Source organism: Dipteris shenzhenensis, chromosome 26, assembly GCF_047967505.1.
Source record: "Dipteris shenzhenensis isolate YYH24624 ecotype China chromosome 26, Dip_SZ_1.0, whole genome shotgun sequence".
Taxonomy (NCBI): Eukaryota; Viridiplantae; Streptophyta; class Polypodiopsida; order Gleicheniales; family Dipteridaceae; genus Dipteris; species Dipteris shenzhenensis.
The window spans coordinates 39,494,517-39,521,387 of NC_141621.1; the positions used below are offsets into that span (position 1 = coordinate 39,494,517).

General features: G+C 44.5%; 1 protein-coding gene across 4 annotated transcripts in view; it reads left to right on the forward strand.

Annotated features, from left to right (window-relative positions):
- LOC147885054 (Transcriptional coactivator/pterin dehydratase) overlaps window positions 1-26,871 on the forward strand; it is a 92,319-nt gene that overhangs the window by 54,216 nt on the left and 11,232 nt on the right. For 3 of the 4 annotated variants that reach the window (XM_087397737.1, XM_087397738.1, XM_087397740.1), the window contains one exon: window positions 18,265-18,333. The exons of the other annotated variant lie outside the window; for it this stretch is intronic. In XM_087397737.1, the coding sequence (XP_087253863.1) occupies window positions 18,265-18,333 (69 nt within the window). The remainder of the gene's footprint in view (window positions 1-18,264; window positions 18,334-26,871) is intronic. 4 annotated transcript variants of the gene reach the window in all.

Sequence of the window (26,871 nt, forward strand, 5' to 3'; positions counted from 1 at the left end):
CACACATTTTAGTGGGAGAATGTCTCCACTTTATCATTGCCACAATTGTTAATTTCTAAGATGGAACTTCTCGATGATTGTTGTTTTCACAATAGAGCAATACCTTAAGACAATATTAAGGATTAAAACATTCAACCTTGAAATTATGTGCACTCAGTACACAGGACAGCTCTTCTTGTCTTTTTGGCTGGTCTGCCATCTGCAAGGTTTCTAGAAAGCCTCCAGACAAGCTTGACATCCATTTGCACAGCTACTATTTGGAATAATTCCAGCAAAAGAGTGCTCCAATAAAATACATTGCAGTAACAAATGCATGAGTCAATCATCAGGTCACCTGATTGCAAGCAGGAAACGGATTGCCTGCTGTTGCAGTTGGAGAGTAGATATAAAATATATGAAATCTACTGAATGAACTGGGGATTTCCTGAATTAGTTGTTCGTGTGCATACAGATATAAAATTGGCAGCAAAAAGAGAAATGAATGCAGTGAATTCTTGTTTAGGCTATAGTTAGATTGTGTGTCTGTGGTCTAGTTTGAGAACCAGCAGAGCTATTAAGATAGTTGAAGCAAGTATGCTTTCTTCGAGGATCTGAGTGCAAGACATGTTGTCACGAGGACGTGAAAAGTGATGTAAAGTATCTTCGTAACTCAACCTACGCTTAATTCAGGGTTAACCATGGTTAAGTGTGGTAATGGTTTGGCCGTGAGGGATTGGCTAGAGGAGGTGCACACTTCCTAGAAGTTCCTAAGGGCAAAGTCTAGGTGCACCACTAGGTCCTAGGGGCAAGGCAAAGGCTTTAAAAGAGGGGTCTAAAAGTTGGGCCCAAGGACAACCAACGTTGTCCTTGGTATGGGGGTTAGGACTTTAATGAAGGGGAAAATGGCAAGGAGGAGGTGCCATTTGTCAAGCATGTGTATGCATGCCCTTCCCCCACCTTCCATCTCTCTCCCCTCACTCTCCCAGAGGTGTAGGACGTTTTTAGTTGTTCTTGTGCAGTGGAGCTATTTGAGCTGTTTCAAGCGTGTTTTCAGTCATTTTAACAGTGTTTTGACTGTTCCAAGGCTAGTACGCACTTCTAGGAAGTGCAAGGACTCATTTTTGAACTTTTGGAAAATTTTCGTACGGACTGTACGGACGTCCGTACAGACGTGTTCAGCTGCCTCCAGCAGGTGCCCGAGGTGGTCTTTTGCTGTGCCGGACCTTTGTGCACATGCTTTTGGCTGCGTGGTGGCTTCTGGAGCTGTTCTGGAGCAGTGCAGGCTGCATGAGGAACTTTCCCTGTTGCTTTTGGCACCTTCTCTTAGGAGGACTCAGGCACAGATCCCGAGGCAATCATTTCGAGGCAGATCTGTGAACCATCTTTCCTCTACAGCTCTTTCTTGTTCACCCTCCGCTCTCTACCTTCATTTCTTTCTTCCCCTGATTGCTGGAAGACACGTGCACCCTGCGGGGAGCTTGGATATAGGATAGGTGCGAGGAAGGAGCTCACCCCTCTGCCACAGTTAGCAGGAGTTGGTTCTAGGTTCGGTTTTTCCTTGTTCTTTCTTGCTTTGTAGCTTTTTGCGGTGCATGCGTGTTGTGTGCAGTCCTTTCAGGACTCCAACAGGTTCTAGTAAGCACCCAAAGGCCAGGGTGATCCTGTGGAAGGCCTAAGGACAGTGTGGATGCATGTGATAGCCTTGAGGCTGCCTTGAGCTCAGTTTGCCAATAGTTTGGATGCCTGAATGCCTCTAAGTTGTGTCAGATCAGAAGTGAATGCCTGAATATGCCTTGCCAGTGGGAATTCTAGTGGTGCACTGGGATTAGATGCCTTGAAGACAAGTGGAGGATTTGCAGAGAGGAACAGTGCAAGGTTGAACCCTTGTTGTATCTACCAATTTCATTCCTAAAGAAATAAATAAATACTGGAAGGGGCGCCAAGTGTTTGGGGCCAGTGTGGTGTCTTGTACTTGGTTCCATTGAGCCTCCATCCAGTTATTTCTCAAGTTGTTTCTAAGTGGTATTGTTTAAAGTTAAGCGGTTGGAAATGATACAATGTGGCTGTGAATAATGAATATGCAATGCAAGTTATGGTCTACTGCCCTTTAGGAAACTGAAGGCCGGTTAGACATGTACACATGGAGAAATATAGGGAGGTCAATAAGCAAGAATAGGTAGTGAGCTCATATCACTGTCTATGTTACTACATGGACTTGAGAGTGAGCAGGGACAGCAATAATATGCTTTGCATAAATCAGACAAGGAGTAAGGATAATACAAGGGACATTATTGTACGGGCATAAGGTTGTAGAAGGGCTGCTTGCAGCCACTATACCCTTGGCAATGACTGGTGGAGGAGACTGAGATTGGAGACGCTTGCATTAAAAGTAAGTTAAACGTAAAAGGTTACATTTTTTTATGGAAGTGTAGAAACCAGTTACTTAGATTGGAGTCTTTTAAGCATACCAATCTTGTATGCGTGCTGTCTTCACTTCATCGACAGTGCTGTAATGTGGCATACATATCTCCTGGTGAACAAAATGCTACATCTGTTGACACTTAGTCTGGTATGCCTTGTAGGCTAGTTAGGGCAATTAGTCCTATGGGGACACCCAGCACACTTAGGGAATTTAAGTCCTAAGTTGACTTTGGGCCTTATATTGGCCCTTTCTTGTACTTTCACATTATCCATTTGCCAGTTTACTTCTTTTCTTCAGCTTGTTTTTTCCTTGCATTCTAGCTTCCTTCCATTGCTCCCTACATCCAACAGTGGTATTAGAGCAAGGATCTCTTGTTCCTACTTGTCTCCCCTCGTGCTTATTGCTCAGCCATCCTTCCTCTCAAGGAATGAACACTATAAGTGAAGATGGGAGCCAACCCGATGCGCGATGAAGTAAGGGTGAGAGTGGCTTCTGTTTGCCTTGTTCAAGCATAACTTAGGGATCGGGAACAGAAAATATAGAGTCAGGCATGCCCCCCAACCTACTGTGTGACTTCAGCGACAAGTTTGCAGCTCCTGCTTGCCACACAATTTTGCATTTGTACCCGCACCGCGATTTCAGCTTGTTTTCATTTTTCGCCTGCAGCCACGACTCAAATCGCCTCTTTTTGGAGTTTCCTTGCGGTCACGCTGATGAGACTGGCAAAGCAACTCAGAAATGCCTTTTTAGCTAGGACAACAGTCACACTCACAAACACACTGAGAAGAAATGCAATCCCAACACAAGCTCAAATCACTATATAAACTGGAAACACCGAGAAATACCATGTACCAATAACTTCTAGGAACCATGAACTTGTAGATAGAACTCCCTATAGGATCAGATAGAACCTTGCTTGCCAAAGACCGACTAGATGCCAATGAGCCTGAATGGGACCTTGGAACTTGTGTTGAATGCTCCCCTCCTGGCTTGATCCACTGATCACCCCACCCCTTCCTTTGATCCGCCTGTGATATCCTCCAGCTCCCACATGCAACCTACTGCAGTAGAACACTTTAGGTAGTAGATATAGGCTCTGCCATGGCTGAAAATGGTCGCTTGGAGAGGGCGACTGCAGAGACTCCTTGTGGAAGGCCAAGAGGCACCCTTGGATCCACACACGGCCAACACCAGCAGCCTGCAACAACATTGTGTGGTCTTCTATTAAGAATCAACCAAAAAAACTCACTAAAATCTCACGACGTAACAAAGAATCAAGGCCACTAAGTATGCTCATCTAGCCGACGAGCAACCATTCACAATCACGTATCGAACATCCACCTTCACCGAGTGAGCCAACTCCTTGGAAATTCATCGTAGATCTGCGCTCAGCTTGGTACCTTGAACTGGTATGCAACCTGGGCTTCTACAATCGACCATAATCTGTCACTGTGGATTGCCTTTCAAGAGACGTGCGTCCGCAAGAATTATATCACCTATGACACTATCGATGAGGAAAATTTGCAACGCTGAACCCCCTCTATTGACCACAAAATCTCCCAGGCTCAACTTCAGAAATCACAGCGCTTCTTGACAATATTCTCAACCCGGATGCCCTTGCCAGCAACGAGTCAAAATGGAGACGGGTAATCAAGGCTTCATGGAAGCAAGTTGTCCAGCCACAAACTGCCATGAACGTCAACTTCTCCACGAAACCTTCAATATCTGTCTACTTTCCGCGAAGGTGGCTTTTCTCTGGCTTCTCAAGAGCAAATCCCAAAAATTATTTCTATCCCTGAACCAATATGACTAGCTACTGTTGAATAGAGCTCAAACTTTGCCACCCCGTAGAACTGATCCAAAACCTTCCTTGTGGTAATAATTTAACCACTTGCACTAAAGACAGCACTGGAGCAAGGCTCCCTTGATCAATTGTGACACTGATAGGCCGCCAAGAGCATCCACAAGCTCCCTTAGACATCCACTAACCTTTGGAGTTAGCAGAGGTTTCACCACTTTCAAACAATAGATTCGAACCAAAAAAACCCTGTAATCCACCACCCAATATATACTCGGGCGAGCAAAACTTTCATATAGTACTCTCTGTGATCACCTTCAACGTTGATTTAGAAGAGTGATAAGCTCAGTGGTAGAGCAATCGGCTTCTCTTCCCTATTGATGCGCCAAATTGAGGTGAGCAAACCAAGCTCCCCGAAAACATGTGAAGCCAGCTTCTTTCAAGCAAACTGAGAACACAATCTGGTCAGCCTCCTGACCACAAAGCAAAAATAAACAAGACAAGATGGGCTAAATAATGGTCGCTTGGAGAGGGCGACTGTAGAGACTCCTTGTGGAAGGCCAAGAGTGTTGAAATGGGAGCACAAGGAGATGCAAGGGAGCAAAGAGAAAAATGTAGAATGCAATAGATAAGATGAATGAACTACAAGTCTGGAGGTGGTTTTGTCTAAGTGACAAAACCACACTAACCCTCTAACTGTGGTTAGGGGGGAAAAACCTCTAGTGAGGGGAAAGTGCCCCTAACTCACTTATGGATTACATTGGTCACTGCCTAGAATATGCCAATAATTCTAACACCCCCTGCAGTGCCAATGTGATGATGTACAAGGAAGTGATCAATCACAAAAAGGAGATAAGTTCAGGGCACTGCGAAATGCCTCAAACTTCTCACGTGGAAGTGCTTTGGTGTGTTGAAGAAGTGAAAGGAAAGCATGAAGCTGAACACGAAATGAGAATGCTTGCTTGCTTATAGAATGAAGAAAAGGTGAGGTCCATATGTAGGCACCTCTTACATGAGCCACCAAGCTCCACAATCATCTCCTCAATCATCTCCTCAATCAGCTCCTAGAATCTCTCAATCATCCTATGTGGCATCTACCACCACCTAACAGTGCTTATGGACACCTAACTGTGCCTCTTGCACACACACATAGAACCCAAGGTGTGCTTGAGGCATACACCTTGAGATATCCCATCAAACCTTCCCTCAAGGGAATGCCTCAGGCTATGTCAAGGATACATCTAGTCACATAGTTTCTCATGCCATCTCATGGTGGTCAAGGATAAATCTATGGCTAGGATCTCATGCTAGCAAGGGTTCCCAAGGGTAAGAAGTCAACAAAGGGATACATAAGACCTTCCAATGGTTATCTCCCTTGCATGTACATGCACACAATGTCTACAGGAGGTACCATGGAACTAAACACATACACATGGCCTACATCATATGGTGACCAAAGGTGTTTACAAAGAACACAATAGTTTATTCCATTCATTTTGGAGGACTATCCAGGTTGAGTACCTCGACTCAACATAAAAGAGAGATCTGGAGCATATATGGAGATGGTTCAAAAAGCATAATCTTCAAAGGAAGCCTCATCTTGTGGAGGCACATCAACTGAAAGTAAATTGGCAGTTTCTGGTTTTGTAGTTGCTTCCTTTTTGGCCTTACAATACTTTTCATGGTGATTGTTTTTGCCACAATGTTTGCAAGGATTGATCTTGAAGCAATCTTTTGAGAGGTGATTAGTCTTCCCACAATGTTTGCAAGGTGAAAACTTGCCCTTTTGAGTTTTTATGGCATAGGTTGTGTCATTGCCTCTCCGGAGTTCCATGTGCCTTTCTTCTTCTTGAAGAGCATTAATAAGACCTTCAAGAGTAGGATTAGGAAGATTTTTCAATGTGGTAACAACATGATCATAATCTTCAGGCATACTTTTGAGCAATACTGCCATTGCATCATCTGTAGTGATTGGAGAGTTGATAGAAGCAAGTTGAGTCATGAGACTCCACATGTGATTGACATGGGCAGCCAAGGGAGTGCCACTAGCCATCTTCAATTCAAAGAAAGCAATCTTAAGTGACAGTTTTGAGATGTGAGAGCTAGCACCAAAAATAATATCAAGCTTTTGCCAAGCTTCAGAAGGAGACTCCAAATCAGAAATGTGATGAATATAGTCATCTCCTAAGCCAAGAGCAATAATGCCATAGGCTTTCTCCTCTCTAGCAGGATCTCGTGCCGGGCGTGTAGGAGCTGAGGATTCTCCAGCATTAGAGGCTGTTGAAGAAGAAGTTGAAGCAGGTTTGACAAGCCCCCAGAGGTTTTCCCTCATTAATGCAAACTTAACCTTCATCTGCCATGTGTGAAAGCCTTTACCATTGAACTTATCCATATTCAAGAAGGTAGCCATGAGAGGGTCTAACCCAAAATGGGCAGTGTCTACTCTCTTACAAGGCTAGAAAGAGTTGAAAAGCTTCAAAGTACAAGCATTTAGTGTAGCAAAGACCTGTAACTAAATTCCATACTAAGAATCATAATGGAAATGATACTTCAACTTGCATGCTTCATAGAGGTGGCTAAATGAAAGTATTCCAAGCAAATCCAGGTATAGCAACCTAAAGGAAAGTTGTAGCCACAGTTGTACTGATGCTATTTTACACTTTAAAACATCAGAAATGCTAAAGTAGCATCTAATGTAGCACCAAACTCACAACATTGTCAAAACTGTCCAAAACAGAGGCCTGAACTTGGAGGGCTTGTATCTCACTCTTCAAAGCAAAGAAAAGAGGGCTTTTTAGGTAGAAATAAAGTTGGTATACCAGAGAAGAGCCACTGAAGAAGAGAGGCAAAATGCCGCGTCATGTCGCCATAGCCAGCAGCTTGAAAGTCGACTGGTTTTTCGGCTGTTTCTCCCTCCCTGGTGGACCATTTCCCTTCAAATCTGGATAGGAGCTAGCTCATACTGTTGTGCAAGCTTGGCTCAGAGGAATTTCGGAATGGCTGCTCCAGCAAGTCGAATTGAACGAAATGGCATCGAGAAGAAGACGACTGTTGTGCGGTTTCGTGGGCACCATTGTCTAATTCCTTTGACGTGGAAGTTTGTCCATATGAAGGGTCTCTCCAGCCAGAAGGACCTTGGGAATGGTTGCTTGTAGGTAGAGAACTCAGCCCTCCAAGTGGTTGGGCAGAAAGGGATAAAATGGAGAGGAAGGTGAAGAAGAAGAAGAAGATGAAGAAGACGACATGGCATAAATGGGCTCAAGGAGGATCATAGTGCTCTGATACCATGTTGAAGAAGTGAAAGGAAAGCATGAAGCTGAACACGAAGTCAAGGAAGTGCATTTTTCTTGGATATGGTGATTCAGGCGAGATGGGATACCGATTGTGGGATCTAGAATGCTTGCTTGCTTATAGAATGAAGAAAAGGTGAGGTCCATATGTAGGCACCTCTCACATGAGCCGCCAAGCTCTACAATCATCTCCTCAATCAGCTCCTAGAATCTCTCAATCATCCTATGTGGCATCTACCACCACCTAACAGTGCTTATGGGCACCTAACTATGCCTCCTGCACACACACATAGAACCCAAGGTGTGCTTGAGGCATACACCTTGAGATATCCCATCATGGTGAAGATGTCTGCAACATTGTCATGTGTTGATACATAGATCATATTGATCTCCCCTGCATGCAACTTCTCTCTGACATAATGATAATGAACCTCAATGTGCTTCGTGCGAGCATGAAACACAAGATTCTTTGCTAGTGCTATAGCACTCTGACTAGTTCTACTGAGCTCCCTCATCACCCAAGATGGGATGGTGTTTTTGAATGACAATGCATTGAAAAACTACATTGGTGCAGACATTTGACAGCATGGTGCATCCCCACAACACCTTGGTGTACCCCTTGATGGTTCCCCATGATGATGTGGTGCAAAACCCTCTGGTCTTCTTTCTCATCACTCCATTATCCCCAAAATATGCGAGGTGGGGCTATGCACTATTCCGAGGTATTAACAGAGGTTAAAGGCCATTGGTGTCACCAAATTTCTCTAAACTAACCTCTGCTGCATATCACGGGAGTAGCACCAGGATTCTCCTCCCAGCCAATTCTGCTAAGGCCTCCAAGCGAGACAGAGATCTAACATTCAAATTCACGTGAATCCGTTTCTTCTCATCTCTCTCTAGCCTTAGCAAACCCCAAATCCCTAGATAGATCTAGATGCCACATGTCATCCATATAGGGCCTTCCTAATGCAACATTTCACCCCTCTCTTGGGATGCATTTAGTTCCTTGCCCCTAGGCACAATCTTTGCACTAGGCCCTTGGTCTCGGATCTATCTAGTCTGGTGCTATCAGCCCTCACCTAGGACCTTGACATTAAATCCCTCCCGATCATTTACATGAAGCGCAAACACATATATTACAGAGATAGATCCTATAAGGGAAATGTCGACTGATTCTTCTGAGGTCATGCTACCTCGGCTAGAGCGTAACATTCCTTCCCTCTTCAGACATCAGCGTCCTCGATGATAAAGTCTGGGAACACTCTCCGCAACTGATATACGGATTCCCATGTAGCTTCGGATAGAGGCTGACCATGCCATGCAACCAACACCGTGGGTATCTTCCGATTTCGTATTTGCATTGTTCCTCGGTCCAGGATTCTTGTTGGTTTGCGCCTTGCAATATCCTCTATCTCCTGAAACAAAACCACACCTTCGATTAGTGAGTCACCAGTATGTAAAAATTTCTTTAAACGTGAAACATGAAAAACCGGGTGCACCTTACACCCCTGTGGCAATTCTAATTTATAGGCTACACTGCCTATTCTCTTTAGAATTAACCACGGCCCACAGTATCGAGGTGATAACTTAGCACACTCTCCTGAAGTCAACGACTTCGAGTGCGAAGGAATTCTGAGAAAAACTTTTTCTCCTTCTTCAAATACTCTTATAGACCGATTTTCATCCGCATACACCTTGGCTCTATCCATAGCCTGACGGATACTAGCTCTCGCAAGTGCTAGCATCTCCCGCATCTGAACTACAAAGTTCGCGGCACTAGGCACTTTCTGAGGTACTCCAACTATAGTTGGATTGGCTGGCCTATAACCATAGTTCAGCTCAAACGGACTGAACCCAGTAGATGAATGTTTCCTGTCATTGTAGGCAAACTCCAACAATGGCAACCACTTGTCCCATGTATGTTGCCTCAATGACACATATGCCCTCAGCATATCCTCTAAAGTCTGGTTGACTCTCTCCGTCTGACCATCCGTCTCAGGATGATCCCCACTACTCATTCCCAACTCAGTCCTTAGTGTCTCAAATACCGCTGTCCAAAAGTGACCGGTAAACCTGACATCTCTGTCTGACACTATGGATCTAGGCAATCCATGCAGACGAAATATATGCCTAATAAACAAATCCGCTACTTGCGGGGCACTAATAGACTCTCTAGTCGGAATGAAGTGAGCCATCTTGGTTAGACGATCAACCACCACAAGGATAGAATTATACCCTCCTTGTGTCGCAGGTAGTCCTACAATAAAATCCATGGAAATGCTCTCCCACTTACTTAGTGGTATTTCCAAGGGCTGTAAAAGTCCGGGTGGCTTCACCCGCTCGGCCTTACTTACCTGACACGAGAAACACCGTGTCACATATTCATGAATATGCTTTTTCATCTTTGGCCAAAAGAAATCTCGCTTCACGAGGTCATATGTCTTCTCGACTCCTGGATGTCCCGCACACGGGCTATCATGGCATTGTCGAATGACTCTCTGCTTGAGATCATTCTGACCAGGTACTACAACCTTGCCATTTCTAACTAGCATACCATCCCTTATGGTATATCTTGCATAAGTTTGGCCTTTTCTGGATGCCAGGTCATCCTTTTCATTTTCCCCGGGTTTTAACACATGAGCCTTAGGCCATAAGCTCTGGACAAACTCGTCCACCTTTTGAGTTTCTCTGATCTCGGTCATTAGAGCACTCTCTAATACCGTGAAACTCAGGTTGTGCATAATGCGAGACAACGCATCAGCTACCTTATTGTCTTTTCCTCTTCGGTACCGAATCGTTAGATTAAACTCCTGCATGAGCTCTGCCCACCTAGCTTGGCGGCCCCTCAAGTCAGGCTGTTTACAGAAATGTTTCAGAGTATCATGATCCACATCCACATAAAACTCTGAACCATACAGATAATGCCTCCATGTTTTCAAAGCATGGATAACAGCATACAACTCCAATTCATGAGTTGGCCAATTCCTTTGAGAGGGAGAAAGCTTCTTGCTTTCGAAGGCTACTGGCCTTCCCTCTTGAAGGAGGACTGCTCCTACCGCAATGCCACTTGCATCGGTTTCTAGGAACAACGGTTTTTGGGGATCAACTATTTTTAACACCGGTCCTGTGACCACAGCTTGCTTTATGGTGTTAAAACTTTCCTGTTGATTCTGTCCCCAAACAAAAGGTACTTTATCTGAGGTCAGATCAGTCAATGGCGATACTATTCCGGAATATCCTTTGATATGCCTTCTATAAAACTGGACAAATCCCAAGAATGATCGCAACACGGTCAGACTCTGAGGGATTGGCCAAGTTAGTATCGCAGCCACTTTCTTCGGATCCATTTCTACCCCCTGTGGAGTAATTATGAACCCTAAATACTCAAGCCTAACCATACACAGTATAGTTTTCTTTTTATTCACGTAAAGACTGGCTTTCCTCAAAGTACTGAACACTACGAAGGTCGCTGGAGCATTGGCAAGTCCGAAGGGCATTACCAAAAACTCATAATGACCAAACCTGCTTCTAAAAGCGGTTTTATGCACATCCTCGGCTCTAATCCGGATCTGATGATAGCCGCACTTAAGATCTATCTTGCTGAAAATCACGGCTCCATGTAATGCATCTAGCAAATCATCAATCCGAGCCATCGGATACCTGTGCTTAACAGTGATATTATTTAATGCTCTGTAATCTATACAGAGGCGAAACGTATCATCCTTTTTCCTCTTTAATATCACTGGTGAAGCAAAAGGTGAGAAACTTGGTTGAATCTGCCCCAACTTGAGGTATTCTTCCAGTTGCCTACGCACCTCCGCTTCTTCAGTAAAACTCATTCTATAGGGAGGTCTATTTACAGGTTCTGCCCCCGGGATCAGTTCAATCTTATGCTGAACTTTCCGCTCTGGAGGTAACCCATAAGGTAGTTCATCCCTAAAACATTCAGAGAACTCCTCTGTTATAAGATTAGCCAGCTTGGCCATCTCATCACTTTGCATAACATCAGTGCTAGCCGAAGACTCATCCACCGACTCTACCGATGCTGTGCAAAGGTATAAAAACTCTACTTGAGCCTTTCTGATTTCCATCACGGAAACCAACGGTCCCTGAGGTATATCTTTTTCACCTCGCAAGACATAAAGCACATCATTCATCTTGAATTGATATACGTGCTTTTTCCAATCAATGGCTCGATTCCTCCTAGAATGCCACGCCATTCCCAGGGCTATATCCGCATGAGCAAGCTTGGTTATTTCAAAATCAAGCTTCTCAGCATAGTCCTGAATCCGAAGCTCTAACTGGGTAACCCTTTGGTCCCATACTTTAGTTGAACTTCCATCGGCCATCCTGACTGTATACGCATAGTCAGATGGACTTGTCTTTAATTTCAGCCTCTTCACGAGCTTGGAGTTAATCACATTGTGAGTTGACGCTGAGTCAAACAACACAATGACATCATGACTGGCCACTTGCCCTTTCATTTTGATTAACTCCGTATCATTGAAGGCTGTATACCCCGTTGCTGCGGGCTTAGATAGGATGTTATCAGGTGCACTCGTCACTAACTTAGTAACAGACACACAAGGTACTAACCTCTGAGAAGATCCCGCTAGCTGAATCTGCATCTCTTCCGCTCTGGGACTTCCCTGCATCTCCACGTCGCACTCTGAGATCACCATCTCAGCCATCCGACGATCTTTGTTACGTGGACAATCTCTCCACTGATGAGGTTGAAGGCAACCAAAACATAAGCCTTCTCTCCTCGCTTTTTCCCTTTGTTCTGGGTTCAAGGGAGACTTAGACCAAGCCCGAGCTGCCATTGGGGTTACTTTCCTCTTCACTCCAATGGTGGTACTTGGTTTAGGAGTTTCAGCCGGTCTTGCCTGCTTGGCTTGACCACTCGGCTGCGAACCACTCCCTCTACTAGCCCACTTCTTCTTAAACCCAGATTTCTTCGGATACCCATACTGGGTTCCGACCTGTGCAAACCCACTTGGCTTGTTGCCCTTGGCATCCTCGTAGTTCAGGGCTATAGCTATTGCATCATCTAGCGTGTTCGCGTACTTAGCCCGAACTTCCATTTTTATTCGATCATTCAATCCAAATATGAAATCTTTCACTTGGATTGATTGAGGCAGGGGTTCGTCAACCTTCATTACACTCTCTCGAAACTTATCAGTGTATTCTGCTACTGATAAATTTCTCTGACGAAGGTTCCTATATTGATCCCAAGCTCGGGATGCCTCGTCAGGAGGTAAGAAGTGTTTCCTGAACTCTCTTTTAAACCCCTCCCAGGTAGTGGATGCTATGCCATCTTTTTGTTGTTTAATCCACCACCGATCCGTAGCCTCACTAAACATATGGGTGGCCTCGCGGATCTTTTTGATGTCATTTCTGATCTCACAAATGGCGAACGCCTCGTCCCATTTGTGTAACCAGGTCTCAATGACATCGGAGCTACGGTCGTTCATCCGACCAGAATACTTTTCCGGTCTGTAATTAGCAATATTTGGCACTTTAGCCTTCCTAGGCTCGACCGTATGGACACTAGACTCCAGTTCCATTGGAGCCTTTCCCTTCTCTTCTCGAGAAGGTCTGGCAGACATACTTTGTAACGCTCTCCTAAGTTCAGATTGCCCTGCATTGGCTTGTAATTGCTGTGCTAACAACTGTTGCAAGGCATCCTCCAGCAATGCAATTCTGCCAGATAAAGTGTGAGCTACTGGGCGCGATCCCTGCTGGGTCGGCCGGACTCCTGATTCACCAGGCTCCCTCCTGGAAGCCCCTTCTTCTGCTTCCATTTAGTTCAGTAGGTGTTTTGTTTTGGGGCTTGTGTGTTTTTTTTAAAAAAAAATAAATAAAACACCCTTAGAACACTGTAATCAAAGGCTGACACAATTCAGTGTACTTGTTGGGATATCTCAAGGTGTATGCCTCAGGCACACCTTATGTTTCTATGTGTGAGTGCTAGAGGCACAGTTAGGTGCCCACAAGCACAGTTAGGTGGTGGAAAAGCCACATAGGATGATTGAGTGAATCTAGGAGCAGATTGAGGAGATGATTGAGGAGCTTTGAGGTCATCAGTGATGTCAGTGACCTTGTATGAGGTGCCTACTTAAGGACCTCTTTCTTCTTCATTCTATATGAAAGTATTCTGATTTTGTGTCAACTCTACTCTCTCCTTTCAGTACTCCAACATGGTATCAGAGCCATTTGATCCTCCTTGAGCCCATTTCTGCCACATCATCATCATCTTCTTCTTCTTCTTCTTCACCATCTCTCCCTCTTCTCCAAAAATTTTGCTTGAGCTTGTTCGCCTTCAATCCTCAACCATTTCCCACACCCTTTCTGCTGTAGATCCCTCTTGTTAGGGCGAACTTCGGGCTGCAAGCAATTGGAGAACAACCCGCGCTGCTGGTCGCCATTGTAGAAAAGTCGTCGATTTTCTCTTCTGCGTTTTCTCTGCACCTGCTCTGTCTTTTCTTAATTCCTTCCAGGGCAAGCTTCTACATACCTAGAGCTACCTTGTGCTGAAATCTGAGCAGCAATGGCTGCATATTGAAGGAGAAAACAGAGAAAAACCAGTCGACTTTGTTCAAGAAGGTGAAGGCGACCTGACGCGTTTTTTCACCTCTTCTTCCCAGAGGATCTACTGTGGTATACCAGCTTTCTTTTGCCTCAGAAAGCCCCCTTTCTTTTGCTTTGAAGAGTGTGCTATGAGCCCTCCAAGTTCAGCTCTCTAGTTTTGACAGTTTTTACATGCTTTTGAAAATGATGCTACATAAAATGCTACTCTAGCATTTCTGGTCTTTTGAAGTTTTTAATAACTTCACTACAAGTGTTGCTTCAGTTTTGTTTTGACTTGCTAGACCTGGTTGTGATTGGAAAGTGGTTATTTCATCCACTTCTATGAAGCATATAAAAAGTAGCATCATTGTTTGAAAACTAGTCACTACTATTTGCTACATCAATTGGCTATACTTTGGAAGTATTGCAGTTCTTTTTTGCCTTGTAAGAGAGATAGACACTGCCCATGGGTTAGACCCTCTCATGGCTACTTTATATAATCTTGAGAAGTTCAATGGAAAGGGGTTCCATACATGGCAAATGAAGGTAAAATTTGCATTAATGCGGGAGAACTTATGGGGACTTGTCAAATCTACTCCTACCGCTTCTTCTACGGCCTCAAATGCTGGGGAATCTTCAGCTCCGACACGACCGGCAAGGGATCCAGCAAGAGAAGAAAAAGCATATGGTATAATTGCTTTCGCGTTGGGTGATGATTACATACATCATATATCTGACTTGGAGTCTCCATCGGAAGCATGGCAGAAGCTAGATTTGATTTTTGGTGCAAGCTCTCATATTTCTAAACTATCACTTAAAATCTCTTTCTTTGAATTAAAGATGGCAAGTGATACTACTTTAGCTGCCCATGTCAACTATATGCGGAGTCTTATGACTCAGTTAGCTTCTATCAACTCTCCTATCACCCCTGATGATGCTATGGCAGTACTACTTAAGAGTATGCCTGAAAGCTTTGATCACATTGTAAGCACTTTGAAGAATCTTCCCAATCCAAACCTTGAAGGCATTATCTCAGCTCTCCAAGAAGAAGAAAGACACATGGAGTTAAGGAAAGGCAATGACACTGCTTATGTTATGAAATTCCAGAAGGGCAAGTACTCTCCTTGCAATCACTGTGGAAAGACAAATCACCTTTCAAAGGACTGCTTCAAAGTTAATCCATGTAAGCACTGTGGCAAAAACAACCATAGTGAGAAGTTCTGCAGAGACAAAGCAAAGACAGAAAATGCAAATCTACTTACAGTGAATTTGCCTCCACAAGATGAGGCATCCCATGAAGATTATGCATTTTAAATCATCTCTATGTATGCTCCAGATCACTCTTTTTATGTCAAGGTACTCAGCCTGGATAGTCCTCCAAAATGAATGAAAATAAATTATTGTGTGTTGTGTTGTGTGTGTTTTGTAAACACCTCTGGTCACCTTATGATGTAGGCCATGTGTATGTTTTGTTCCATGGTACCTCCTGCAGACATTGTGTGCATGTACATGCAGGGGAGATAACCATTGGAAGGTCTTTTTGTATCCCTTTCTGTTTACCTTACACCCAAGGAAACCCTTGCTAGCATGAGAACCTAGCCATAGATTTATCCTTGACCACCATGAGATGGCATGAGAAACTATGAGACTAGATGTATCCTTGACATAGCCTGTGGCATCTCCTTGAGGGGGGGTTTGTTGGGATATCTCAAGGTGTATGCCTCAGGCACACCTTATGTTTCTATGTGTGAGTGCTAGAGGCACAGTTAGGTGGTGGAAAAGCCACATAGGATGATTGAGTGAATCTAGGAGAGGAGATGATTGAGGAGCTTTGAGGTCATCAGTGATGTCAGTGACCTTGTATGAGGTGCCTACTTAAGGACCTCTTTCTTCTTCATTCTATATGAAAGTATTCTGATTTTGTGTCAACTCTACTCTCTCCTTTCAGTACTCCAACAGTACTAACACTCTGAACATAATTCCCTATACTAGGGAATACCTGCAATCCCACATTCACACTGATCAAGCATTTAATACAGGCATATATCACAGATGGCGCTTTTCCCTATACTAGGGAAATTCCTGCAGTCTAATTCTAACTGAAGCACACAGGCATCTGCTCAAGCATAATTTGTTCTTGCTATAGCATCATAAACTGCGACCTCTGCTAAAACCACAAAAGTCTAACTGCTTCCGACAAAACAGGAATAATGAAAACCAGAAGGGAAAATAGATAAAGTGCTCCCTGGAATTCGAATCCCGCAGCTTGCACGTACGGCCTGCTGCTCTCAGCTCTCACCAATCATCCGTACTCTGACTTCTACCAACGATTACCGAACACAACCAGCAGTCGAATCACTTGCAACACTGAACACTGTTCGCCTCACGCCAGCTCTATCAGTCAGTCCTCCACCAGCGGGTGGAGCCCAACATTCATGTATGGCACTCCCGAAACACCACACGTGGCCCAGCAAGGGCCTTGTGACTAACCAGTAGGAAGAGTCACTTGGAACCCTCTGCCCTCTCCAACCGAGCTCACATGTCAAGAAAGCCAGGCGCCAAGGCGCAGCCCCTCTCCAACCAAGACACAATTGACGAGCGGCAGAGTCCGTGATGAAATATGCCTCCAAGCCACCAACCTGTGCATCGACAGTTCTGGCCAAGCCCCCGGACGACATGCATACCAGGTCCTCCACAGCTCACGCGACCTTCAGATGGATCCCTGCCCACGCGACGGGCCAAGGCTGATCCTTGGGCAATTGTCAAAGATCCAGCTTGTGAGCTCTTGCATGCGCCGTTAGCCCGTTACTGCTCGTCGGCCAGCCAGCCTTCAATTTCGCCGCTCACGGGCCGTTGCATCCAATCGGTGTCTCCCCTTGGACTTTCCGCTAACTAACGTCGATTCTTTTCTTTCTTGCGCTCTGCGACAGCTACGTAAACCAGCGTTCGTCCATTCTCTCATTCCAAGCCTTGTGCTCTGATACCAATTGTCACCAAATTTCTCTAAACTAACCTCTGTTGCATATCACGGGAGTAGCACCAGGATTCTCCTCCCAGCCAATTCTGCTAAGGCCTCCAAGCGAGACAGAGATCTAACATTCAAATTCACGTGAATCCGTTTCTTCTCATCTCTCTCTAGCCTTAGCAAACCCCAAATCCCTAGATAGATCTAGATGCCACATGTCATCCATATAGGGCCTTCCTAATGCAACATTTCACCCCTCTCTTGGGATGCATTTAGTTCCTTGCCCCTAGGCACAATCTTTGCACTAGGCCCTTGGTCTCGGATCTATCTAGTCTGGTGCTATCAGCCCTCACCTAGGACCTTGACATTAAATCCCTCCCGATCATTTACATGAAGCGCAAACACATATATTACAGAGATAGATCCTATAAGGGAAATGTCGACTGATTCTTCCGAGGTCATGCTACCTCGGCTAGAGCGTAACAATTGGTGCAAGGTGTCGATGGTTGTACTTATGCAGCCATACGTCTTCATACTACTGTGGAACAAGTGTCTTTGTACTACCTAGTGCAACCCACAAACGTAAAAGAAAGAAAAAGTGAACGTAATAGATCTTTGTAGACAACACTAGTTTCCATGTTCACATTCAATCACCATACACCAAGACTACTTCCTAGATGGGCCAAGGTCACACTCTAAAACTCCTTTCACTCACTTTGGTAGGGTCATAGATTAAGCCTCTCTCTCTCTCTCTCTCTCTCTCTCTCTCTCTCTCTCTCTCTCTCTTTCTCTCTTGGCTATGAACAATATTCCCCTACTCCCTATCGTTAATGTCATCCCTAGTCGATGCCTCTGAGATGCTCTACTCGCCTCCAATCGGTGGACTTGGTGTTTGATTTCGTAGGTCCCATGAATTCATCCGTACCCATGGGCTCTTGCCATACCCAGTCCTCAATTCTCTCTTCTTGTGATGATGATCCTCTTCAAGGCCACGGATGACAATAGTCTTCGTGATTGCTAATGATGGTCATCTTTAGGGTCTTTGATCCTGTGTGACACTTGTTAAAGAAAAGTTTATAGTCTATAGATCTATGTTTAGAGTCAATCTAGTACTTGCATTGTTTGAACAATTAATGGTATAAATAATTTAATGTTTTGGTATGCAATATTTTGTGTTACTATGGACAAGATTTTAATTCACTCAATTAACAGATTTTTGGGTCTTTTGAATGTGGCAAAGGTCATCATCCCAACCTTCATTTGGTCGACTGGAATGATGTCAATGTCGAGATATGGACTCATGCTATTGGTAATGAAATCTTTTCCTCAAAGAAAATATATTCTTGTTGTTGTATGCTACACTTTTTTGGGTTAAACTTTGCTGTCCCATATTAATTTCTGTTGGCTCGATCTCATTTTCTTGCCTTAAATGAAGCACATTTACTTATTTGCTGATTTATATGTGAATCATATTTATGTGAGAATTCTCTTGCTCATGCTACGCATTTGTTGCTGTTCCAAACTGTTTTTTGTTATTTTTGTTTCTTTTCTATCCTCAAGTGCAAGCTTATTCACTTGTGCGATCATTTACATGCATGCATGGATTGGATTAGCATCCAAGGAATCGTACCTGTTTTGCTCTATGAGAGGGTCTCAGGTAGGGTTTGGATGGGTGCAGGGTGGATAGAGGAGATCATGAGCACTATTGGGGTCGGAGTCAAGAAGATTATCCATTATCACCAACCTTGTTTGGTCTCTATATAGACGAGATGGAGACTTTCATTGGGACACTAGGGGCAACAGGCTGCTCTCTCGTCGGCTCCTTGATTCAAATCCTCCTATACGCAGATGATGCGGCCTTACTCTCAGCACAGGCCTTCAACGTCACTTGGATGCACTTCATACCTTGTGCTTGGCACATGATTTGAACGTTAAATTTGGTAGGGTCAAAATCATGATCTTCAACACATCCCAAGCGGCCATGTGCAGACATCATTTCATGTACGATAGATTACCGATGGTGGTCATCGCATCACAAACTTGGGGGTTCTTTTCACGATGTGACCTAGCAATGTAGGCCAGACTGAGCAGGGGATGCGTCACACTTGCTTGACTTGAGCGGCGGTGCTTTCACTCTCATTTCCAAGATCCTCGGACCAAGTTGCTTCACTTTGACTCCTTGGTCCGCCCAACGGGTATGTATGGCAATCCTTCTCGGGAGCTTGATATATCAGATGCATATTGGGCTCGAGTGGGGAGGCTTTAGGTTCTCTTGTTGTCATTGATGGTAACATCAAATAGTTCAGGCCAAGTTCGGAGCATTCCCACTACAACTTGATGTGGCATTCCAGGTACATCTTTCTTGTTCACCTATCATGAGGTCAATCAGGTTATTCGGGAGGATCTCTTACATTTACACACTCAGGTGCCAGTTGGCACCTAGTAAGCTTCCTTTGAGATCAGCTTATATAGGGACCATTGCTTACAAATATCGAAGGAGGGATTCATTGACCCACCAAGCTATACACGGATCCATGTCCCCCATTCCTTGAGGATATCAAGTGGACAGTTCAGTGTCTCATCACACTGACTACGCATTGAGAGTGGGCTGGCTGAATATGTGATCAACAGGAGATCGAGTAAGAGGAGTACTTTGCTTTTAGATGCCCTATCTACTATGAGATCTGAGGTCGTTACCATTGTCTCTTCCGGGATGGTTTTGGACCCCTCTCTGGTTTCCTATCTTACCCAAATTAGAGATGCTTGGTGACTTTCATTCATGAGGCTGTTTGACGTAGAGAGAATCTGCTCAAGACACATAGGCCATAGGCGAGGTCAAGGTGTACAACCCTGTCTCTACTCGGAGCATGATCACTGAGTTGTTCCAACAAGACAGCATGGTCCAGTAGGTCCTAGGGAGACGGCAGAGCCGAAGTCTAGAGAGCGAGATACATGATAGACTAACAATGGGTTGGGCATCGATCAAGCTTGGTAATCTTTCCTCCATGTGCACTAGATTGGAGACATGATCGACAGGGGTGGCATTGGCACTTGTCTAACGTAGATGCACAACTAGGAGACCATAGTGGACCACACACACCTACTGCCGCTAGCCCTCTATCAAAAGTTTAATGCCACCACATTCTCGTATAACACTGGGCTCCTCCTTGGGATTGTTGACCTGTCCGCCAGCTTCCAGAGGATCATCGCAATGATGCCACACCATAGTTTCCATCCTCTCCATGAACTCATATATTTTTATGTATTAGTGTTTCCATGATTATATTATATTTGTCTTGGTGTTGATGCCTGATTAGAGGCTCCACCCATTCACCACAGTGTATCTAGTTCTTCAAGTCTCATAGGCACTTCGGCCTTTCGAAAACTTGTAATAAACTTTCTTTCTATATGGTAACCATTTGTGTACATAGCAGTTTTTTTTTTCAAGAAAATTTAATTAAAAAAAAAAAAAGGAAGTATGAATGAAAACTGTGAGAGCAAGCTCAAATGCGGGAGTACGTCATGCAATGCATGAGGAAAAAAAAAACAGCTCAAAAGGAGTTAATAAAAAACCAAGGCGGAGGCTGAAAATGCCACCTTAACACTGAGGGAGACTCAGAGAAGAAAGGAGATCCTCTCCAAACTTTGAAAAAAGTAACTCTCTTGGCAGTGGCTGCTCTGGAGGATCCATGCATGCTCGCCCATATGGCCATTAGAGTGTGTATTGTGTCGGTCCAAATATTGGCCATAGCCTGGGAAGGGTGAACTTGGATACCCTCCATCGCCTCTGTGCACCTGGCTCTCCAAATATTCCAAGCTCCAGAATCTCCCAAGACGTGTCTACTGAGGCATGAGCAGCTTTGAAAATAGTGAAGGGAACATTTTTTGGGGAACAAGGCTCCACTGAGTGTCGCTGTACAATGAGAATTGGATCTAGATCATGTCGCTCGAGAAACACCTGAGAGCCAGTAAGAGAGAACCAAGCCACTGAACCCTAGGCCATATAGAAAGGTGCTGTATGAAAGATGCTGAAAATCCTAGCAACACCTTTCCAGATCGTCCTCGCCTGTTTGCACTCCCAAAGGCAATGATGTACTAACTCAACTGCAATGTGACAACGAGGACAGGTAGGGTCAGCCCCGAACCTTGATCTCCACAGGTTCACTGCAATCCCTCCATGAATAGAAAGCCAAAAGAAAAGAGTGATCTTTCTATTCCTGAGGGATTTCTAGAGCCTACGTCAAAAGTTTTTTCGCACAACTACGGAAATCTGAAAACTATCCCAATGAGGCACCTTGGAGGGCCTCCAACCTCTACTGCTAAGCTGAAACCTCCAGGCATTTTTGACTGTATAGCGAAAGAAGGGGAAGCTCTTCTCTCGGTGCCCCTCATCAATCCATTTCCACTCCCCTGGGTCCCACTGCAAGAACCTAATAGGGGAACCACCATATAACGAGAGTCTCCAAGACCCTAGCGCAAGGAGAAGAGGATCGGGGTCAATATTATAACCGGCCTTAAGTCTCCTAAAGGGCAGATGACCATAACTTGCATTGCATATTCATTATTCACAGCCACATTGCATCATTTCCAACCACTTAACTTTAAACAATACCACTTAGAAACAACTTGAGAAATAACTAGATGGAGGCTAGAGTGCCCCTGCTCAATGAAACCAAGTACAAGACACCACACTGGCCCCAAACACTTGGCGCCCCTTCCGGTATTTATTTATTTCTTTAGGAATGAAATTGGTACATACAACAAGGGCTCTCCCTTGTGCTTTGCCCCACAGGCAATTCCACTGTCCAAGCCAAACCTTGGCTATAACCTGCATTCCATCCTAGTGCACTCACTAGCACCCAAGTGCCAAGGCAAAGCTAAGGCATTCACCATTTGTCCATGACCAACTGTAAAAGTATCCAAGCATTCCACAATGACTGTAACCGACTGTTAATGACCAGCCATGGGAAGCCGAAAAAACAGCAAACTCCTTCGACATGTATTCACTCCCCTGTTTGTATTAATGTGAGCATTGTGCAGCCCACTCTCATTCTCAGCCAAGGCAATAAAGTGCTTGAAGCATGAAGAAACATCAGACTTGGATTTCAATGCGAAAATCCAAGTGTATCTAGTGAAATCATCAATAAAAGTAACAAAATAGTAGAACCTCCCAAGAGCTGCAACCCTTATGGGTCCACAAACATCACTATGAACTAGATAAAGCTTATGTGAAGCACCAACTCTCCCATCCTTGGGAAATGCAGCACGGTGCATCTTACCAAGTAAGCATGGTTCACAAACATGTTTGGTAGGCATATGCATTTTGGGAAAATCCACAATCATATCTTCCTTATATAACTTCACCAGGGCTCCAAAATTGAGGTGTCCAAACCTCTCATGCCACAAATGAGTTTCTGCCATGGTAGAATCAATAGCAAAGGCATTTGCATTGGCAAGTGCAGCACCATCATCTAAACATCTGTCATAAGCATCAAGTATGTAAAGACCGCTAGACAATGTGCCAGTCAAAACCAGGGTAGAGGCATGTGTAACATCATACACTGCACATCTCACATCATCAAAAATAACCTGAAAGCCACATGTAGCAATGGCTGAAATAGAAATGAGGTTCTTACGAATGCCTAGAACATAAAGCACGTGATCTAGAGTGACAATACCACCAGAGACAGAAGTAAGAGCAACTTGTCCAATACCTTTCACAGTATATGATGCATTATTGGCACATGTGACACTGCCCCCCTTAGATGTAAGCTCCAATGAGCTAAATAACTTCCTGTAGGAAGTGATGTGCTTGCTAGCACTACTATCAAAGAACCAGGCATCATGAACAGTTGAAACTGCCATAAAAGCATCATGAACATCAGGATTATACTGACATGTAACCAAGAAAGCCCAATGGTGGTCTTGTGCGAAATTAGCAGACTCATGTCGATCTTCTGCACTACTAGAACCAAATACTGCAAGACCAGACTCTTTCTTTTTCTTTCCAGATGCTATGCACTTCCTGCATTCAGAAATATCATGCCTAGGTTTCCTGTAATAGTTGCATCTCTTCTTTTTGTGATTCCCTGAAGAAGAGGCACCATGTGAATGATCAACATGGGAATGAGAGGGCTTTCTAGCTGAAACCTTGCCTTTACCTTTGTGTACGAAAAAAGCGTAAAGGTACAGTCAACAAGACAGGCTCCAAACTGCCGAGCATTGCGATTCACACGACTTTGCTCCTCCTGAAGAAGAAGAGCAACAAGCTGGTCAAATGAGAAATGATTGGCATCACCCCCTGCAATCAACCTCAATATAGTAGCAAAGCCTTGATATGAATTAGGCAACCCATCAAGGGTATTAGAAACCAGCTGAGAATTAGGCATAATCTCATCAATGTTGGCCAACTGCTCTTTCAAATCCTTCACACTTGTGAGATAGGCATCCATGTTACCACCCTCATCAAGCTTTAAATCTTTCAATTGCCTGTGGAGATAGGCAACCCTCGCCTCATTCCGCACCTGATACAAAGATGCAAGCTGATCCCATGGTTGCTTAGTTGTCTTGCAAGACCGAATATGAGGGATAATAACCCGTTTCATTGAAAGAGCAATCAAGGCATGTGCTTTGGCATCACGACCATCCCACTGAATTCGCTCCTGTGAAGGAGGCAAAGCACTTGGAGTAGGAGGTGCAGGAGTCTTGGCTGTAGCAGTAGAACCATCACATGAAGAAGCAGAGGCTGCAGATGTAGCACCAGTAATAGTGCGTGTAGGCCTGGTCTCAGAACCTGAAACAATATGCCATAGATTCTTGGCAACCAAAACATGTCCCATCATGTATGACCACATGGGTAATTGGTGCCATCAATCTTGTCATCGGCCCCAATCAGCCCAAACAAATCATCTTTGCCATCAGACATGGTGTTGAAATACAAGGCAAATGCACCAACTGGCAAAGCAAATGAGAGAAAGGCAACCTCTCAGAATCAAGTGCCAAAAAACTGCCCAAGCTTCAAAGCTTATGTTTGCAAAAGACTCTGCTGTCCCAACGTGTACCTGTTGCAAGAAAAATCCCCAAAGGCAACAAGAGGCGTTCCAAGGCAACATGAGGCCTTTCCAAAATGCAAATGAAGCAGAAATTGGAAAAAGCCAATAAAACAATGGCTTACCCAATGATGAACAGCAGTGACAGGCTTTGAAATTGAGCAAATGAGGGTTGGAAATAAGAATTACAGCAAAAGAAGTGCTCTCACGGGAGGAGAGCACGAAGAAATGGAGAGAAAGAGATCCAATGGAGAGAAGCTCGCAGCCTGAGGCAAAGGGATGCCAAATGAGGAGGGAAGGGCTCAAAGAGAAGTCTCCAGATCAATTCAGCAGCTCCAAATGGCTCCAAACGTCGGCACACAGCTCGAGGCAGCTCCAAAATGCTGGCACGCAGCTCGAGGCAGCTCCAAAATGCTGGCGTGCAGCTCGAGACAGCTTCGAAATGCTGGAAAATTTTGAGAAATGATTGGCACGCACCTCGAGGCAGCCCGTACTGCAGTGAATGTACTGAAATTCTGACAAACCGGACAGAAGTATGGAAATTTCTGATAGATGTACGAATTTTCGTACAATTTTTGACAGATGTACGGATTTCCGTACAATTTCTGACGCATGTACGGATTTTCGTACAATTTTTGACGCATGTACGGATTTTCTGTTTTGTGTGACAGGTTCAAAATTCGGTACAGATGCTGTAAATGCTCGCGTGTGGTCGTTTTTTGCTACAGCAGGTTGGAAAATGCACCGAAAAACAGTTCCCTTCGCGAGAGTTGCTCCAAAGTGCAGTCTTCTCGCGACAAAATGAGGTTTTTCGCGACAGAAGTGCTTGGAAAGGTCTCAAACACTCGTGGGAGTGTGAAAACCAGCAAGACCAGCAAGAATGAGAGCTCCAAAGGCTGCCAAACAGCTTGGGAAAGCTGTCAATGGTTGAGGGAATGGATTCCCGACCTGCTCTGTTACCACTGTTGGGTGTTGGAAGCAATGGAAGCTCCAAAATGGAAGCACAATGGAGAAAAACGAGATGCTGTAATACATTGCTGCAAAATTGAAGTGTGGAGGCTCAAGGGAGAGCCAACATAACAAAACCCTAGGGCTAATTGTCCTAACTGGACTAAGTGTCCTAACTGACCTAGATGGTACATAAACTAACTGTACCAATAGTCCTAACAGACTATAACTATGCCTACAAGGCTCATACGAAGGTATAAGTGGCATCTATGGATAGCCCATGAGATATCCTACAGGATTGACCCTCAACATATGCAAGATGTATGCCCAAATAATAGTGCAACCGGCCCATATGTGTCATGGCAAAAGACTGCTGTAAATCAGCTTTGAAATCTGCAATTGTTTCCATATTTGGCCTAGTGATAAGCATGTCACCCACATATAAAATCAAAATTAAAAATTCTGATGCACTCTTTCGGACATAAAGAGTGGCCTCGGTTGGGCTGTTTTGAAAGCCACGGGCTGTCAAAAATGCATGTATCTTCACATACCATGCCCGGGGTGCCTGCTTCAATCCATAGAGGGCTTTTCTAAGCCGGCAAACCATATTTTCAGAACCCAATTATTCAAAGCCAGGTGGCTGCGTGACATAGACCTCTTCTTGAAGATCACCATGAAGGAAGGCGGTCTTGATGTCTAGCTGATGAACCTCCCAATGCCGATTAGATGCCATAGCAATAACACACCTGATAGTAGTGATGTGTGGTGTGGGAGCAAAGGTATCCTCAAAGTCAATGCCGTGCTCCTGTGCATAGCCCTTTGCAACCATGCTAGCTTTGTGGCGGTCAACACTGCCATCAACTTTCCTTTTCACCTTGTAGACGCACTTTGTGCCTATGACATGCTTGCCAGCTGGCAAGTCACACCAATCCCAAGCGTTGTTTGCATGAATGGATTCAAGCTCAACCTTCATGGCATCCATCCATTCCTTGCTGCCAAAGGCATCCTTGTGACATAAAGGTTCCTCGCAAGTAGTAGCAACCAAAGCTACAGCCAAATAGTTGCCATGCATTTGTTTATGTGCACCTCTGGTGCGGGCTGGCAAAGGCTCAGCTTGTTTGCTGTCCTTGAGTGTGTCTAAAAGCCATCTCGGGACTGATTTTTGCTGTCTGATGACAACACTCTTTTGTGCAACTGCCTGCTCATATAGCATGGTCATCAACTAAAGACATATCAGGCTGAGCAGGAGCTACTGGTAGAGGATGGGCACTGCTAGAATTGTATGGCAGAACACTCTGCACTGCTGCTCTGCATCTGTGGGCGACTGAGAGAGAGGCAACAATGTATCAAAGACATATGAGGCATCAACAGTAGGCTTTCTTTTGCATTCCAGCGAAGGTAAAAGCACAATTTCAGCGAATATAACATCCCTACTGACAATGACCTTGCTCGTGCTAGGCTGATACAACCTATATCCCTTGCTCTCTGCGTTGTAACCAATGAATATGCATTTTAGAGCTTTGTCTTCAAGCTTATGCTTGAGCTGAGATGGCACATGAGCTAAGCCAATGACCCGAACACCTGCATATGAGAAATTTCAGGTTTGCGGCCGTGCCATGCCTCGTAAGGTGTGATAGTCTTCAATGCCTTTGTGGGTACCCGATTGAGCACATAGTTGGAGCACATGACAACATCCAACCAAAACTTATTTGGCAAAGACTTCCCTTTGAGCATGCACCATCTCATTTCCATCTCTGACTGATTTTCCCTCTGTGCGAGCCCATTTTGCTGCGGAGTATAAGGCATAGTATGAATAATGTCCGGAGCTGCCAAAAAATCAGAGAATTCAT